This window comes from Columba livia, chromosome 1 (genome assembly GCF_036013475.1).
Source record: "Columba livia isolate bColLiv1 breed racing homer chromosome 1, bColLiv1.pat.W.v2, whole genome shotgun sequence".
Lineage (NCBI taxonomy): Eukaryota > Metazoa > Chordata > Aves > Columbiformes > Columbidae > Columba > Columba livia.
Genome location: NC_088602.1, coordinates 16108666 through 16127171, shown reverse-complemented (window position 1 = coordinate 16127171; position 18506 = coordinate 16108666). Strand labels below are relative to the sequence as shown.

Below are 18506 nucleotides of genomic sequence, written 5' to 3'. Positions count from 1 at the left end.
AGCCAAAAATGCTGCCATCAACATCGGAAATATTTCACTAGTGCTTTGTTAGCTTTTACCCCACAGAAGTATATGATACATCTTTGCTGAGGCATGGAGAAGTAAGCGTTGTCAACTTGTGTGCCTAATGCACAATGAGAACCCATCTTCCCTTCCCCCATAAAAGCAACACCCAAGACAATCTTATTTTATAAAATCATGCATGACTAGGATGCATCTACCTGACAGGCCTGACTGTTCCCCAACATGAGACCAGTATGGTTAAAGTCAGCAGAGGCACTGGAGTTCCCATAGTGAAAGGGAGGGCTGGGAAAGGCTGAATGGATTACAAGGGCACTATTTTCAGAGGCTTTCAGTTTCGGAATTAGCTCCCCATCTTGTTGTCTGGAGCATCCTGAATCTATCAGCATTCACAGTATGCTGCCAAATGCATTTGCCGAAGCAGCGATGGGAGAGTGGGAGGGATTTTTTATTATTATTTTTTTTTCTGGGAATGAAGATTATGGTTTATGGGAACAAAGAAGAAAAAACAAAAGGAGTGAGCTTCTTATAGGATGACAGGCTGATTTGGTGCAAAGAAAATCACCCGTTGTATTAGTACAAATTAATATTTTCGTCATGTGTAGAAGATCCCTGGAACACTAACACTTTAACTATCACACAAAAGGAGAGTTATGTCATAAAGTATCTATATCATCTATTCTCTGAAAAGCCTTTCCATCTCTACTGTCTTTCGAATGTTCACCTTGAGGTAAAGTAGTGCTTTTCTTCTATTCCAAGAAAGCCTAAATATATTTATCTCATAACAGCAGTAAAAATGGCTGGTGCTTCACAGCCTTGCTCCCTTTTCACCTTGCCACAGCTCATCTTTCCACTGAGAGGTAACATATGAAGAAGAAACACCATATGCTCACTGGAGTTAGAATAGAAAACAAACAAGTCAAAAGCAGTTACAGACTCAACTCTCTGGTCTACCTTTCAACTACTCCATAGGTCCTGCACAGAGTCAACAGTCTAATTGGACAGGTGGGTCCCATTTTCATGAGTCACGTCAATATAGGATGAAGCATCAAACAACTTGAAGTAATTTGAAATAGTCTTTTATATAGTTACTCATGAGAGAGCTTCATACATGCAATTACAAATAAGATAAAACTTCCTGTAATGGTAAGTGAACAGGTGAAGTAGGAATAGAAACTGAATCCCAATACCAAATAGAAACAGGGTGAATAAAAAGGACTGGAGGTTCAACTCCAACCTGCAAGTCCCATCCTGACCCAGTGGGGAAAAAATGGTGAGAAGATGACACTGCTGTGGATTAAAGCTTAAAATCAAACAGCTGATCATAGAATCACAGAACAGTTTGGGTTGGAAGGGACCTTCAAAGCTCATCTGGTCCAACCTCCTGCAATGAGCAGGAACCTCTTCAACCAGATCAGGTTGCTCAGAGCCCCGTCCTGCCTGGCCTGGGATGTCTCCAGGGATGGTTCATCCACCACCTCTCCGGGAAACCCACGCCAGGGTTTTACCACCCCCATCACAAAAAAATTTCTTCCTCATGTCTAGCCTGAATCTCCCCTCTTCTAGTTTAAAACCATCACCCCTTGTCCTGTCACAACAGGTCCTGCTAAAGTGTGTTCCCATTTTTCTTACAGGCCCCTTCTAAGTACTGAAAGGCCACACAATAAGGTGATGTGAGCAGTGATCTGTAGTGACAAGCTCCAGGGCCTCCACTGGACAACCTCTGCTGGCAGACTGACAGCCATTAGATTACCTGCATTTATGGAACCAGGTGGAGCTGAAGCTAGAGAGGGCAATGCAAAAAGGCAGCGGCCCAGCCAGACGTGACACTGCTGGACTGGGGAACATATCTCCTGCTTTATCTCTTTTTACCCAGAATCCTATTAAGGCTGTAACCAGGACCATACCTTTTGCTTTTATTATCTCACTCTCTTTCACCTTAAAAGCAGACAATGAAGGAGTTACTAGGGGACAACAGAAACAACCACCTTCTCCTGCTGCTGGCTAATTCTGCAACTCAAGCAAAAGTCCGTGCTACCCTTCCGAAGTTCCAGGGCCCAAACCCTGCTATTAAACAAGACGGAAGGTTACTTACAGTGGAGAGTAAAAAGGGACAAAGGTTAGAAAATTACCATCACCTGCAAGAAACACAGCTCAGTTAAAAGCAAAATATCTAGCTTGTAAAAACTAAGTACCCAAAGCTGAAGAATGTCAATTTCTTTAGGTTAAAAAGGCCACATCTGTGGTCTAGTCTCCAATGGTACAATCATGGTTTCGGAGTCCCTGTCTCAGCAGCTCAGAGCCAAGTTACATTGCAGACAACCTCGTAGACATTGAACAATTTCTAACCTTAGTTAAACACTTAAGTGCAATATCACTAACACACTTTCATATTATTAACATATTATGAAATTGTTTTTCCTGCATGCACCATACAAGTAATACTTCCCTAGGCCCCTTTTCCACTACTATGCAGCTTTGAAAATACTTTCCCTCTCATGCCAAGTTCCTTATATTTTATATACCTGTATCTTTCTGACAGCTGCTTTTATTATCCCCTTTCTCTCTGATCACAGTTTGCTTTGCTCTTTCCATCTCCTGACTTAGCAATTAAAACTGTAAGAAACAACTCATGTTTGTCTGATGTTTTCCATGTCATTCCACCAAACTAGATCCCTCTAAAATGACTTCTAATGTCAATTTTGAAAACAATGTTTCTAACTGAAAGTGTATCTAAAACAGGAATATTGTAAGATACTGAGACTTCAGTGCATACTTAACATTCACCAATGAGTATAGGGGGGGGAAATGTAATTATATGGTTTGGTAACTCTTCAGAAACTGAACCAAAAAACCTAGATTCTAAATTCTTATTCAGGAATCCATTTAAAGGATTTTTCTGAGCATTTTTACTATTTCAAGAATGCAAGTGCAAAAGACTTCAAACAAGATTTTAAACTGTCCTCAAAACAGATCATGGAGATGCTTTTCATGTAAGGAAACTCCTTCTAACTGTTTAAACTAGAAGTTTGCACATTCAAAGATGATGTTGCTAACTGAATTTTACTGATTGAACAACATCCCCCAGTGAAGAACCAATGAAAAAAAAAAACCCAACAGTATAACACTGAATGATTTTCAGCCATCTTGGCTGATTATACAAGTGTGCTATCTTCAAGGGAAGCAGAAAAATGACATTTTCTATATTTTCCAACACAATATTTAATGAAAAGAGGGAAAACACATCTTGTTTCGAGTGACAGGAAAAAAAGAGGATTTAAAAGTTTTATTCTCAATTCTCCATTACTTTACTGAGGACATGATGACAGAAATCTGCACTCTAAAGAATATGCTTATCAGTGTGATCTCAGATAAGCGTATTTTATTTTTCCCCACACCTCATGAGTTTGTGATGATCCTGACATGCACAGCTCCTTCAAAGCACTTTGAATTCAAAGGCAAAGAGCTTCATTTACCTATTAGAGTTGTGACTTATCAGTTTTCTGATGCATCCCGTGCTTTACCTTCCACGGGTATGGAAAGCGTTTAAATAAGGGGCTCTGCACCCACACAGAGGAGGCTGCAGAGACCTCACAGGCAGAGAAGGAACAAACACGTCTTTGTTTCTAGAAGAGGGGATTTGAGGGAGGAGGAGGAGGGGCAGACAAGTTAAAAAACACGGGCAACTTAACACAGTAAAAAAGATCTTGCTGTCCTATAATATGGCTTAGCTTCACAATCGGCAGAGTACGGTCAATTATAATAGCTGCAATATGCTTTTGAGAATAAAGAATTAGTGGTCTTCAAATATTACGTATTGAATTTTCTACTGTCCAAACCCAAGAGCAAAATCCCTGTTTTGTACCATAGCAGGTAACAGTTTCTGAAAAAGGTTTAGACTGATGTCTAAAAAATAGTTTAGACTGCTTTAAGGTAAAAAATAAGGAAAAAACCAACTAACAACAAGCCAACCATGGGTGCTGGAGAGAAAAGGCCAGCAGATTGTTAACAATTCGAACATCCAAGGCGAATTCCCTGCCAGGATGCGATGGGCCCAGGGCAGCTCTCCCTGCACGGAGCCGCAGAGCAGCGCTCCAACGAGCAACAGACACAGCTCCACGTCTGACAGTTCTGCAGTCATCATTTCAGCCTTCAGAACTAATTCTCATCTGCAAATTTAAAGATGTTATTTTTATGTTCAAACTACAACAAAAAAAGCTCAGGATCTGAACATACTTACTGCTTGAACTTACTGCTCTTAACAATAACAATCAATGTTTTCACCGAGGGTATTGAAAAAGAATACTTGTTCCCTTCAGCTTCATTTGTAAACTCGTTGGTTTTTGTGCACCATTTTTGGCTATGGCCAGGTTTCTGAATGGTGCCTGTTTGCAGCATGGCAACAAAGGCAAAAATCCTCTTTGATTAAATTGAAAAGAGCTGTGAAGAAAAAAAAAAAACTTACCAGCACGATTTGAAAGAATGAGTCTCGGAAGTAATAAAAACTTGTTCCAAGTGGCTTTTTTAGAGAGGCTTGGTACAACAATTTGTTGTTTAACCGGGATACATGTCATGCTTCTGGAGTGCATTCTTTATAATGCATTGCTATACTACGTTAACAAAATCCCAGATGCAGTTTAATAATGCTGCTCCTATAAAAGAACCTAAAAATTAGGACAATAAATATTCCACTGGTTTCAGCCTCTGGTTACTCTGAGAATCCTGGAGCTTAAAAGTGAGGGGGAAACCTGAAACAGACTGTTCCCTGGGCTCATTTCGCTGTCCTAAGTGTACAAACCAATCTTAGCATCTTAAGTCAGGTAAAAGAAATATTCCCACGCTCCTGACCTGGACTCTTGGTTAAAACAAGATATATCCAATGATTACAGAAGCATGTCCAAACTACAGATTGATTACTCTGCATTTCTCAGTTACTTGATTTCAAATGAAATTAATATTTTTCTTTTTGTTATTCTATCACTATGGTACCTATTGGTTCAAGCAACATAAATGAAACAGTTTTTTTGCTGTCTTTGATAAAGCTGTCATTGCTTTTAGTAGTTGCTCTGTATCCTAAAATGCAAAGGCGCAATAGCTGGATTGATCGACCACCACTAAGACTCTATACTGTCCCCAGACAGACACTTAACACATCAGAAATTAAACTGGAATAAAATTCTGTTGCAGTTGTTCATGGATCTGACTTTTGTCTTCATACAAGTCAATAGCAATATTCAGAGAGCATTTTCGCTCAATGTGAGCCAGTTTCAGAAGAACTGAAATATTCTGGCCAGCCAGAAAAGCAAATAGAAAAGAGATTCAGCAGTAACATAGCTATAAAAGAAACTTCTGCTCAGTGCATGTCTATAAAACAATGCATGTTCCATTCTTTAAAGAGAAACCAATTTTAATTTTGGAAGTCTAAACATTTTCTTAAATATTTAACTTATTTTTAAATCTTCATACAGAATGGAACTGACAGCGTAAGTCTTAGTACTACAGGAGAACTATGTAGCTCACACTGCATAGGACAGATTATAAGAAGAAACCTCAATTAATGTAATCTAAGTCTAAATGGTATCTATGAAACACCGAAGACTACAGAAAGAGCAGGACTCTGAGCTCATCAAGGCCCCATGTCTGTCCACCCAATATCTGGAAAAATACATTTAATCAAAGCTAGTCCACATTTTAGACCAAAGTTTAATCAGCAAACACTGTACATAAGGGTATTAGCTGCAAACAGTGTCACTGCTTGATAACCCCATAATACTTCCTGGGTTAATTAGGCCAAAACACAAGCTTCTGTATAATTTCTTATAAAATAATACAAAAGCTTTTTTTTTTTTTAAATGCATTTTCAATTTCAATTTTTTTTTTTTTTTCAATTTATTTTGGGGGAACAAACCTTGTCTATACACATGTGCTCATCTGCATTTTTTTTTAGTCTGTCATAAGCCCATGGAATTACAAAAAACGAAAATAAAATCAACAGTATATTGCAAGCAACAGAGCAAAATTGTTTTTCCTATATAGGCAACTGAAATCAAGGCTTGACACGATTGAATTCAAGAAGGAAAAAAGCTGACGCTTCTTTGAATTTTAGATTATATATTACTAGATATACAGTGTATAATTATTGTGTGTACACCTATGTTTAGATTACAGATAATTAACTATATATTCAAAATTACGCACCTTCAATTTTTAACGTAGTAAGCCCATTAACAGAGACATGCAAACCGTGGTGTTAGAAGGTTATGGTGGAAAAAATAACCCTATTAGGAGCGCAGTTTTCTTTGGGTCGCAGCTGTTCTAGCACAACACTGGAAGAACACGTTGTTTTTACTGGCATAAAGACACCACTACCCACAAATCTCCTGTCTTGAACAGGATTAAATTATTCTGAAAACAAAACAAAACCCAAAACAGGTATAAACTCACACAAACCTACTGTCTTGATGAGCTCTTAATAAAAGTGTTTTTTTCCACCTTTTTATAAGTATATACACACTCTACGTTGAGCAGATAACTGCATCCTTACACAATACTTATGGAGAGATCTAATGATTTCTTCAGTGAATGCTGTATAGTAAAGAGGTCTAAATACATCCTTCTTTCGAACAAAACAAGATTTCACTCACTGATATTTATACCTTAAGGGCAGCATCCCCTATTACAAAAGGATGCCCACCAAGGAAATTTCATCTGCCTTTGCAGTTTTGCAATGAGCTCACCCTGACACAAGTCAGTGGTTCACTGAAAACTGATGCTGCTCCACCTACACACATACCCAAATACAGAAGTCTCTTCCCCATCCTGAGTGACCTCCTGAAACTGTTCTGGAAAAACAGAGACAAGTAAATGAAAAATCCAGTACCAAGAGACCTTTCAGATAAGTCAAATCCACTTTGGTTTAGAGAGCATGTAAAGAGGATATGCCATTGAATCTGGAGATCAAAACCAACTGTGATTCATGTCCTGCTTTTGTGCAAAAATGGAAGGCAGATCTGGAACTTAACACCATCTGAAATGTCATTGTGGCCAGACACAAGGCCTGGGCTTTTTTTTGACCAGACAAAGGTCAAAAAACCCCATTTTCCAGTCTTGGGTTCTAGTTCTATCTCTTTCACAAATCTGCTTCTGGCAAGGCTCCTACAAATTAATTTGAAAGAACTCAAATTAAACAAAGTGCTAGATAGGTAAGGGATAAGAAAACAACACTACGGAATGCTGCCTTTTCACTTCCAATACTTAAAAATTAGCAGACTCTCTGAAGCTTAAGCTTTTAAGTGCATTTCAAGTTTGTTGTAAGGTTGGCATTGTCGTTGTTGTGTTTTGTTGTTGTTCTTAATGGAAATAATAAATACATGTTTCAATGAGGTCTACAGGTGCATTTTACTTCAGTATTTCTAAACAAGCCCTTTTCATTATTTCAAAGGTAAAATTATCTTAACATTACAAAATAAAGGAAGCAGAAAATCCTGATGTTCATCCTCTATACTCCTACTGTTATCATCACTTTTATTCCTTTTCCTGCTTGTGTAGTTGAAGCAGCTACTGTGCACAGAGCCCCTATGGCACTTTCCGTAACAAATGAAACCCAGTCTTGCCTTGCTTTCCCTCTCATCCAAAACTCACACAGAACTTAAATAAAAAAGTTAATATAATCTCTAAGTGGGAGTCATAAAAATGAAGTCATGGCAAAGATTTCAATCTGAGGTCACATCTTTCACTTCATATCCCATATGGCAGCTCCGACACTTGAAAGAACAAAAGGAAAAATGCCGGGTGTGTGTAGCACTGGTATGATCACTAGTAACAAACCTGTAAAACTGAAGTCTGGCATAAAATAGCAAGAAAGCTGAAACAGTATCTTGTTTTACTCCAATTCCTGCAGACAGACTTGTCTGACTACTCTAATGGAGTACTTTGGTTTAAACACAAGACTTACATTAACCCAACAGACACACAGACATCCAGCGGCTGCCAGTTTCTGGTATTTTCCCACTTCCAGTCCACTGTGCCTTCCCCGAATTTAACAAATCAAGTATCCTCAAAAGGCAAGTTATTTTAAGTTGCATTTCAAAAACAAGTCATATCATCTGCAAACTTAAATAAGAGTCAAAATCCCTTTAATGGTATTTGATACAAAAGCCAATTCTTGGAAACTTGTAGCAATAAAGCTGAACAATTCCAAGCTTCAATTGGTTCTAGGAAATTTAATTTTATAGCAAAAGCAGATGTTGTTCTACTTCACTAACTGCAGCCACTTAGAATGCATAGCTGACCTGTTTCCTACCCAGACAGTCTTTGACAATCAAGAAAACATATTAACTTATCTGCAAGGCTTAAGAAAACCAGTAAGATTTGTGAAGAATGACCAATGGACAATAGCAGAAACTGGTAAAGCATAAAACAGTTGAAAACACACAAGCTCAACCTGACAGTTCAATTCTTGTAAAGAAATAACCTTAATAAATTCAAAAGTAATTTGAAGCCCCTTATTCCAAGGTCTGCAAAGGCACTAAGAAGGTAGGACAGCATGTTTGTACCAGATGCTCTGCTAGACAAAGGATCCTGCTGACACAGGCCTAAGGATCCCCCTATTTCCTGTGCATGAAAAGACCCTCCTTTCATAGTTAGTTCTTTCCTAGATTTTAAAGTCTGTGAATTATTGTAACGCAAAACTATTCTGAAGTCAAATATGTAAACTTGGAGGATCAATATCTGAGGCACAAGATGACTTCACTGTTGTTTAAGTTGTGTAGCTGAAGACCTCAAAGCCACTATAAAGATGTTAGATCTGAGTCATGGAAGAAAGTTTTTATCTTCAATTTGGAGCACTCAGGTTTTAGACCCAGTCTACACCAAGCTGGGTATTTTAACAGGGGCCCCTATCTGATGCATTAGTCTTAAAAGTCTGCTTCAAGAAAGAATCCATATTAAAAGCCCCCTTTTATTTTTTGTCTAATAGCAAGAATGCAATACCCAAATTCCCATTACCAGGTCAGTCAGTAGGTCTGCCGCCTAAAACAATTTCTTCAAACTGATCTTCCTTCCTCTTTCTTTTCTAGCCACATTCATGGAAAATTCCCAGCACTACTTACAGACAAAAAAACAAACCAAGGTATATGCACACCTACTAGAGAAAATAAAGATGAATGCAAAGCTTCCATCTGATGAGGAACAGACAGAGACTTAAGGGCTGTCTCCCTGGAAGCTGGGAAGTCAGAAGCAATAATGACAAAGACCCTTCAAACCTTCTGTTTCTGAACACTGGAACAGAAGAGTATGTTTGCACATACCATTCAACCGTTTCAATGGCTCTTCAGATTGGTGGAAGTGGCACTATCAAGGAAGAAATTAATTTCTCCTTCGTTTTCAAGCAATATTAGTATCACTGTAATAATCAAAAGATGAATTCACATAGCATTGCTTGCGAAAGTGTTAGCAGTCGAAAGATAGTGAAAACCAAGCCCTTTTATTAAAACACAGTGATAGAAAAGCATATGGTGATCCTCGGGGTGGAGGGAGAACCACAAAAAAACCCCCAAACCAACAGGATTTTCAGCCTATATTAAGCACAGAAAGGTAAACTTCTGAGTCATTCACATGCTATTTAGGGGCACAGCATGTATTTGTTGAGGATCTCCACATGATAAATAAATGCAAGACTCAGTAATTTAGCTCTGTCAAACAGATTTTCTTCTTTCCTGGAGTGACTTAAGGAGGTCACAAGTGAGAAAGCAACAGGAATAAGATTCTGTATTTTCTTGGCTCAAATGATGAAAACATAAACCACAATACAACGCGCACAATTTAAGATTTCAAGGAAAACTCCGTCAAGCTCCACAGCAGCTAGCAGCTTGTCTCTATTTGCCGTCACTCTAGATCAGAAGAGTCCACATGCCTCTTTTTTTTTCCTTTCCTGCCCCTTTCAGTTACACTTGAGCTCTTTGACTGAAAAGGTCTGGAACAGATTAAAAGTCCAACCACAAAATAAAGAGCCTTGGCATGTACTCAAGCCTGTCTGGGATACACATACGCAGTGGGCCCAAAAAGGGAAGCTATGCAGCAAGAAACCCTTATGCAGCCTTTTTGACATTTCTAACTTCTTTCAGTTTAAATGCACAGCTTTAACAATTGATGAAGCTTCAGTATGCACAGGGCACGTAGCTTTTGCCCTTACAGTTAGACCATACTAGTTACAGGAGTACCACAGTTCTGAGAAAAACAAGATTCATCTCACTCATAACCTCTGTCATTTCCACACCTTTTTAATTCCAGCTTATCATTGGAAACTATAAAGTAATATGAAGAAAAGAAAAATACATACCCTGAAAGATTACTTCAGTAAATATAATTGACCTGCCCCTTTTAACTGCAAAAGGCAACACTGGTTTTCCAAATGACTGCTTCCTTTTCAGCCTTATTCACATATTAAGTAATTGTGAGGTTGCAAATTACCCACACACTCCTCTTGCAACAGGCAAACAGGTCTGCAGCTCTGGCTGGTGCCAAAGCCAGCATGGACATCTGCCAGGGCTGACAACCTTCAATATACGCCCCACCTTTGGGCTCGAGCTGCACAGTGGTTCGACCTGTCTACAAACTGGTGAGCGGTTTATAAACAAAGTGTGACAACCTGGTGCTCTGCGTAAGAGCAAAGAGAAGTTTTAAGTAGGCACTCAAGCCTACAAAACAAAAATGCCGAAATTTCTAACAGCCATTCCGGAAAAACAAAACAGAACAAGCGGCTGTTGAGTTCCGCAGCTCTGTGTTTACATGGCATTCATGGAGTTAATGCCTCTCCCAAAAGGGGCCCACAGTTGTTGTTAGGTCAACCCCTGTAAAGCTTCAAAGGCTTTGTATCCCCTCAGCCTGACCTACTCAGTGATCTGCACACTGTTTTCATTTAGTTGCACCAAGTCCAAAACTAAAGCCTGAAAACCACAATGATCTCTTCTTTTTTTTCTTTTTTTTTTTTTTTTTTTTTTTTTTTTTTTTTTTTTTTTTTCCCCACTTCTACTGTTTTTTCCACGGCTTTGGAAAAATAACTGAAATCCAAAGGAGCTGAAAACAGCAAGTTATTGGGAAAACAAATCAAGGGCAAATTAATACAGCTAATAAAGCTTTCACACACGGGTCATGGCTTTATACAGAAACTGAAGTTGTAATGTCACCTTAAATACATGAGAACAATCACTTGGACAATCTAAAACTAGTTTGGAGTCTCTTAATATTATACGCTATTGCTATTCATAGTCACCAGTGCCAATGTTTTATTGCAATGTTTGCAGTTCTGCTTTTCATATAGCTCAAAACCACTACAAAACACGAGATAGAGTTCTATTTTGTTATATTTTTACATTAGATCTTGGGATCACTGATTTAAGTTACTATCTCTGTTTCCAATATTACATAGTCTTTACCCCACAGATAGATTATTAAAATAGAAACAATAAAGCTAATCCTTTCTCTCCATATCGTTTAGAACATACAGTTTTGTCATGATCATCACTGTGACAAGCTGGAATTATAAGCTGGTATAAGTTTCAAGTGCATTTAAGCAGCATTAATTATCATTTGCCAATGCCTTCTTTCGGAAAGTGCGAAGGAAAGTAAATATTTGCTTGGGAATGTAAAGATTCTTCTGTTGTAAAGTTGTGCAATTTTAAAGGGAAGAGTGAGCTTGGCTGAAACTGTCTCCAGATTCCTGAACGCCATCAATTTTTGGAACTGTATGGATCACATGGCAAAATCCCAACCCCTCGCATTAGAAACTTCAGTGGCAAACACTTCTACAGGCTATATGCTAATCCTTTAAATAATTATTTAAATAAGGTCTCTATAATTCAAATTAAAATATATTTTAATTGTACTACAAAAAGTGTTCAAAATATGCCTGCAAAATTAAAGCTGATTGAACTGAAGCGGATCAAAAATTCTGAAGCGAGATGAACTTTTACCAAAGCGTGGGTCAAGCCTTGGGTCTAGCCAAGATGTGGTCTTGTTCTTATGGTTTATGTAGTAAATTTCTCCATCCTGGGTCATAGCTTGTTCCCATCCATCGGGGAGTGGGCCTGCAATATAGAAGGAAGGAGTTGATGGCGGGCTCTTGTTTGCTCCAGCTGAAATTGATCTAAAAAAAATTCCAACATTTTACATATATAACAGTACATGAAACAGAAGAGTTTCAAGCTCATGTCTAACATTTCTGGGATAAGGGCAAAGAAGTGGTGGGTGGGAAATCAAAGAACAGAAAGCACTTCTATAATTTTGCTTCAGGATTTGGAGTTTAATTTCATAACTTGTTTGCATGCTTTCATATGCTTTTGACACCTTCTTTTGCTATAGCGCTATAGTATGAAACCAGCAATAAGTCAAGCCTGCCAGAATGAAACCAGCATGAGCACCAGGAAAAAGAATGAAAGCAGAGATAATCTACCTTTCACAGGCAAGTTCATCTGGTGGTTAAGGCCCAGCAGCAGCAACCAGGTAACACAAGGTACTGAAACACTCCTTTGCCTTTCACAAACAATTCAAAAAGTGACAAAACTAATTTTCCATTTATCTCATACCGTAACTTTCTGTGAAAGCATTAAAGGCTTAAGCAAGCAAAAATGCAGACCTGAAGAACAGGAGGTGAACAAGCAACGAAAAAGCAAAGGTAAGAGCACACCAGGAGCAGACACAGACACGGTGCCACAGCAGCAGCGCTACGGCCCTGCGAGCGGGGGGCACAGGCGGGGACACCGGCACTCAGGGAACAGTAAAAAGGAGGGAGGTGATGGTGTTCTGGACTCCAGAGCCAGTGTCTGAACACAAAGTCTTGAGGTGTGTTTCCCTCATGTTCCAAACAGTGGCTTTCAAGAAAACCACCTTTTGTCACTATACAGTTCATAAACCACTCATTCCCATCCCTACAGGATCACGTACGTTCATCTGTATTTTGCTTAGACAGAAAACTATACTTAAAGTAAAATTCATCTGATCTCACCTGGCAGATGCTTTACAAATGTACCTTTTAAAATTCTTATACTCACATAGGCATGGACTTTTAAAGATGTCTCAATTAGATTCAGGAAGATCTTACTTGTATTTCTTTACATCTAAGTAAAATCCTAAGATGATATGGCAAAAGATCCACTACAAATGTTAAGAATGTAAAAGAAATTAGAGCAAGACCTGCTGCAGGAAGCCATCAAATTTCAACCTCTTCTTCCACTCTTCCTCAGCATAATACAGTAATACACTAGCAAAAGCCATATCTGGCTGTTAGAGTTGGACTAACAGACCATTCTGTATGATGTAAGATACATCATATGTAAGTATGTGTAAACATCATAATTTCACATGAGACTCCCATATATCCCTGAAAATGTGTGTATACCTGATAAATGCCTGAAGTACCTACTGTATCCGTGTTCCAACTACCTTAGCTCTTTGCCTGTCATTTTGTCCCAAAGTCACGCTCCCGTTGAAGAATTTGTTGTCTAAAGCTGGAGGGGGAAGGACAGATTTGTTTCCTTCATTTCAGAAGATTTTCTTGGAGCAACGTCAAAAAGAGTAAAATAACCATTCGATTGCATTCCACTAATATCCCAAGGCACAACCAGGACAAGAATTTCTTGCTGTGGTCTATGAAGATCCCCTGCAAACTACATTTCTAATCTAAACTCTTTCATTTTGGCTCCAAAAGCTATGCCTTTTTCTAGCAACCTCACTACTCCACCACTAGAGATACAGGTTTTCACATGAGGAAAAACAGTGATACAACCATTTGACGTTTCCTTCCCAACATTAACACTCACAAGCTTTAAATGCTGTATATAAGAAACAAGAGTACCTCAGCTTTTATCAGAGGCTAGCAAACAGAACAGGCAAGAAAGAGCAACAACGCTGCAAAACATTCATAAACGCTAACATATTCACAGTGTAACAGGACTTTGATGCTGAAGTGAAAGCTCAAGTGCACAGAACCCTGTACTTTGTTACCATATTTAAAGACCAGCCAGCTGATCAGTGAGATGCTGGTTTTATAAAACTGGGACACAGGAGCACATTGACATGTCCCACATCACCCAAGTGCAGAAGTCAACGAAGAACCAAGAATGTTCCTTGGCTGCTCAGCCCACACCCTGGCTGTGTGGGCAGACCTTCGCTACTGTTCTCCTCAGAGCCCTGAGCCACACATCCCTCAGAGACGAAACTCAGCAAGAAATTCTCTTTTGAACTGCAAAGCCCAAAAACCCAGCTGGCTCTAGGAAAAACAGAACTAGCCTTGGGGTGACAGTCCTGCTGAACATTCAGTAAAGTGTATACCGGTCCAGCATGTTCCTGTGTAGTAAATAAGAAAAAGAGCCTTTGAAGCAGGATGCCAGGAGCTGAGCCGTCCACCTACCTGGTAGAAGAACATGCTTATTAGATTCAGTGATCTGATGAGTACTAGCTTACTAGAGACAAAGCTGGGCAAGGTTCTCTTTCTACATGAAATGCACAGCTGTGGACAGGACAGGAAAGGTCTGTCTGATTACTTGGCTATCACAGCAACAAGTCTTCCTTGCCAAGTGCCATCGATGGCTGCAGAAACAGAACTCTTCTCTCCAGAAACTTTTGGCGTTAATCATGATGTTGCTTTCTTCCCTGACCAGAGAAGTGTTCTTGTGTTTCTGCTGTCTCATCTATGTGTTGAAATGGTAGCTCAAAAATCGATTAGTACTGCTTTCTGTAATTCTTATTTGGTTTTGTGAGCAGTTGTGAAACCAGAAGTCTCTCAAGTCTGATTTTGTAACTGGCTGTCCAACAAACTCTGTGTTACAGGTAATGGAGTAAAAATGGAAAACCATGGTGAAGAATAGCAGACATATTCACTCAGAGCATCTAGGAAAATTTCTGTGCAATTACATGTCTTTTTTTCCCCAAAAAGGCTCAACAGGAAAAGAATTCCCAACATTAGCTTATGTTTTTAAGTGACTTAATTTATGTTGCTGCTCTTCAGACCTTCTCTCTAAATTTTTTTTTTAGTTACTGCAGCCCATGCTGTACAAAAACAGCCATGGTGGGTCCAACCAAAAGTCCATTTAGCCCAAGCACCTGGCCGGGGGTGATGGACAGATCTTACTGCTGAAAGCAGTCTGTTTAGTGACTGTCACACTCTATAAACTTTTAAATAAAGCACTGAATACACACATAGACCCTAGAAGTATGGTGGCTATGAATAGTCAGTTGGCCTCCAAGTACCTCAGGTGCCACCTCTTGAGCCAGATTCTCTCTACTTACTGGGTGCCAAAGGATCTCTCTTTCAAGTACTTTTACAGTCTCCCCTTGAAACCTTTGTAAACATTTAGTACCAACAATATCCCTTTGACCTGGTCTCCTACTAGGTCTGTTTGATGCCTCCTAGTCGACTGAACACAATCACAACCACAAGCTCACAATCCTATGAAGTTATCTGCACAAGGAAAAACAACCCTTCTAGGGAACTCATCATTTACTGTGGTACTTTTAAAGGCAAGGTTATCACAAAATTAGATTCCAATTTCTAAATGTAAGCCTTCCTTACAGAACTACTCATAAGGCCTACCTCTGTAACTAAATATTTATATAATGCTGTAGCTCAACACAAATACATGTAATTTAAAAGTCTGTGTGCGTGTCTCTATTTGGCGCATGCCTCCATTTTTTTGAGTTTTTACTTCTCGATATATCATTTTTGCCATCGAATGCAGAGTCTTGAATGCAAAGCAGAGCTCACTGCTGGCAGCTAAAAAGCAACAGAAAGAGTAACAAAAGCAAAAAAATAGTACAGATTCAAGCTATGCTGGGATACAAAGTAAATCTTGCAAGTCCCTGCAGTTTCTAATATTTAATTGTGAAACAAATCTAAATACAGCTGTATTTTATCACAGAGTTAATGGATACTGGAGGGCATCTGTATCTAGATATTAAAAGAATATACATGGACAACCTAGGAAGTGGACCACCTATTTTCAACAGCAGGAATCACCTTCACATAATGCAAACAGTCATCTTTAAGAACCTTCCTGATCTTTCTCTGGGAAAGATGAAATTTTTCCCTTCAATCACTGTCACTGTGATTCCAAAATTTTTAAAATAGTATCAAAGTCTACAAAATTTATCCAAAGCCATAGAATAAAATCATAGAATCATTGTGGTTGGAAGAGAACTCCAAAATCATTGAGTCTAACCATTAACCCAACTCTGGCACTGAAACACATCCTTAAGATCCTTGTCTATGCATCTTTTAAACAAGCCCAGAGCTGGTGACTCCACCACTTCCCTGGGCAGTCCCAATGCTTCACAACCCTTTCCAAGAAGAAATTTTTCCTAATATCCTAGTTAAACCTTCCCTGGTGCAACTTGAGACCATTTCCTCTCATCCTGTCATTTGTTACTTGGGAGAAGAGACCAACACCCTCCATGCTACAACCTCATTTCAGGTAGTTGCACAGAGCAAGAGTCCACCTTTATTATGTTGAATCCATAGAACTTCCAAAGAGTTACTATTAAAAAAGGGGCAATTTACGCTGATGAAGCAAGAAATAAGAACCACTGTCATGCTGATACTTAGAAACTCGAGTTTCCTAATAGATCATATGTAGCGTTGACTGTATGCAAAGAAGGATTTATAGTATGACTGGTTACATAGAAATCTGCAACTGAAGTGACCAAGAATCTAACAGAAGAGCTAGAAGTTGTTTTAGTTATTGGCATATTCCTCCCTTTTCCCCCACCCCCCAAGGGGGAAAAAAAATCTCAACGGTTAGGAATTCAAGTGTCCATTTTCCTACCAACCTTCAACATGGCACTACAGCCTTACCCTAAGAGGCAACAGAATGAATATTAAGTCTACAAACTTTGACCAGGAAGCTCTATTCAAAACTTCAATATAAGAGGGAACACGAAAGAAGACACAGACAGGTCATCTGCTCCAGAGTGAATTATCTTATATCTATGTGCAAGCAGAAGAGTTAAAATAAGCAGAGCTGTCAAGCGTGGTTCAGGAATGGAAGTATATAAATACAATTATTCCCCCATCTGTTATATCAACTGTAACTGTATAAAAACCAGACATTATCTACTTTCAAGTTTATAACTTTACCTCAGTAAGAAATGTATAGGACAGGCTCCTCAGAAGAACAACATACTCTTTATTACTACCTTATCTTTTTTTTTTTAAAGCAAGACAGAAGAATATAGTTTTTCCTGTAACACCTTTAGAGAAAAATAGTTAGAAACACACACACAATCAGAACAGTCAAAATTGATTTTTATATATATGTTGCATATTTAGAAATAACACGATATTTCCTTTCCATTATTGATGTGAAGATGCAATCCTGCTTCACAGAGGATTAACCAACAAATGCCTCCTGTGTCTCTCTGTACACATATGACCCAAACTACTTTAGTTGATTACATGCAGTGAGCTAAGTTCAGCAAGACTGAGGAAAAAAAAAACAATAAAAATCAAAGAACCAACACAAGCGGGGCGATAGAAATTCCTCACTTTTCACATTCTGATGCCCTCCTGTAAAGGAGTTACGCCAACCAACACTCGCAAGAGTTCATTCACTAAATCATCCTAGGAACAGAAGAAGCTGGTTCAGATGCCTATTAATTCCATCTAAGAAACGTAACTTGCAGCAAGATACCTGGATCATCATCCAGGCATAGCTGCTTCAAGAGGTGGGTTTTCTTAAGAAAAAACACCTAAAAATCTCAACCTCATACTAAATTACATCCTCTCTGTTTTTCTTTTAAATAATCTTTTGACTTGCCTTCACCATTACCACACCCTCTAGTTTTGCTTTCTTCACGTTTTCCCCGGGTTTCACTTATTCTATCTAGGCAGAAAAGACAGCAGGTTTCCCTTCAATATGCAGACAGCAGCTTTCTGTTCTCTGTCTCCCTTTTTGCTTTGTTTTCCTGTTTCCACTTCAAGGTAATGGCTAGAATTCTAACTCTGGCCAAACAGCTAAAGATTCTAATGGCTTTCAACACAGGTCCTAAAAATCTTCTCTTACATTTTACCACAAAACTTCATTCTCAAGGCCCTATGGCAGACTGTAATTAAATAAACTAAAAATTGGACACTAACTTCTGATTAAGGGCTAGAACTAATGAGCACTATACAAGGGCGCACTGTACAGAAAGGAAAACATTCTCCCTTGTGGAATTTCAGATTTTTTTTTTGCAAGCCAGTGACCTCCAGCTGTCACAATACTTACACTTGGCTTTTCCCAGTATCTTTCATGAAAGGCTCCCAAAGCACTCGGGCATGTTTCATCGCCAGCAATAGTTCATGACGGAAAATTTGTCTTATAGATCTCAACTTTATTTCACTGTTCTTGAGGATGAATATCCAAATTAGAACATGAAGTAGTCTTAAATATAAGACATTACCAATCATGATTTGAGTTCCACTGTGCTGAAGTGGTACATAGGGACTTGATTTT

General features: G+C 38.8%; 1 protein-coding gene across 8 annotated transcripts in view; it reads right to left on the bottom strand.

The window, feature by feature from the left end:
* The window catches only part of YAP1 (Yes1 associated transcriptional regulator), a 90333-nt gene that overhangs the window by 21955 nt on the left and 49872 nt on the right, over nt 1-18506 (bottom strand). For 4 of the 8 annotated variants that reach the window (XM_065045616.1, XM_065045350.1, XM_065045282.1 and 1 more), the window contains exon 4: nt 11994-12107. The exons of the other annotated variants lie outside the window; for them this stretch is intronic. In XM_065045616.1, the coding sequence (XP_064901688.1) occupies nt 11994-12107 (114 nt within the window). The remainder of the gene's footprint in view (nt 1-11993; nt 12108-18506) is intronic. 8 annotated transcript variants of the gene reach the window in all.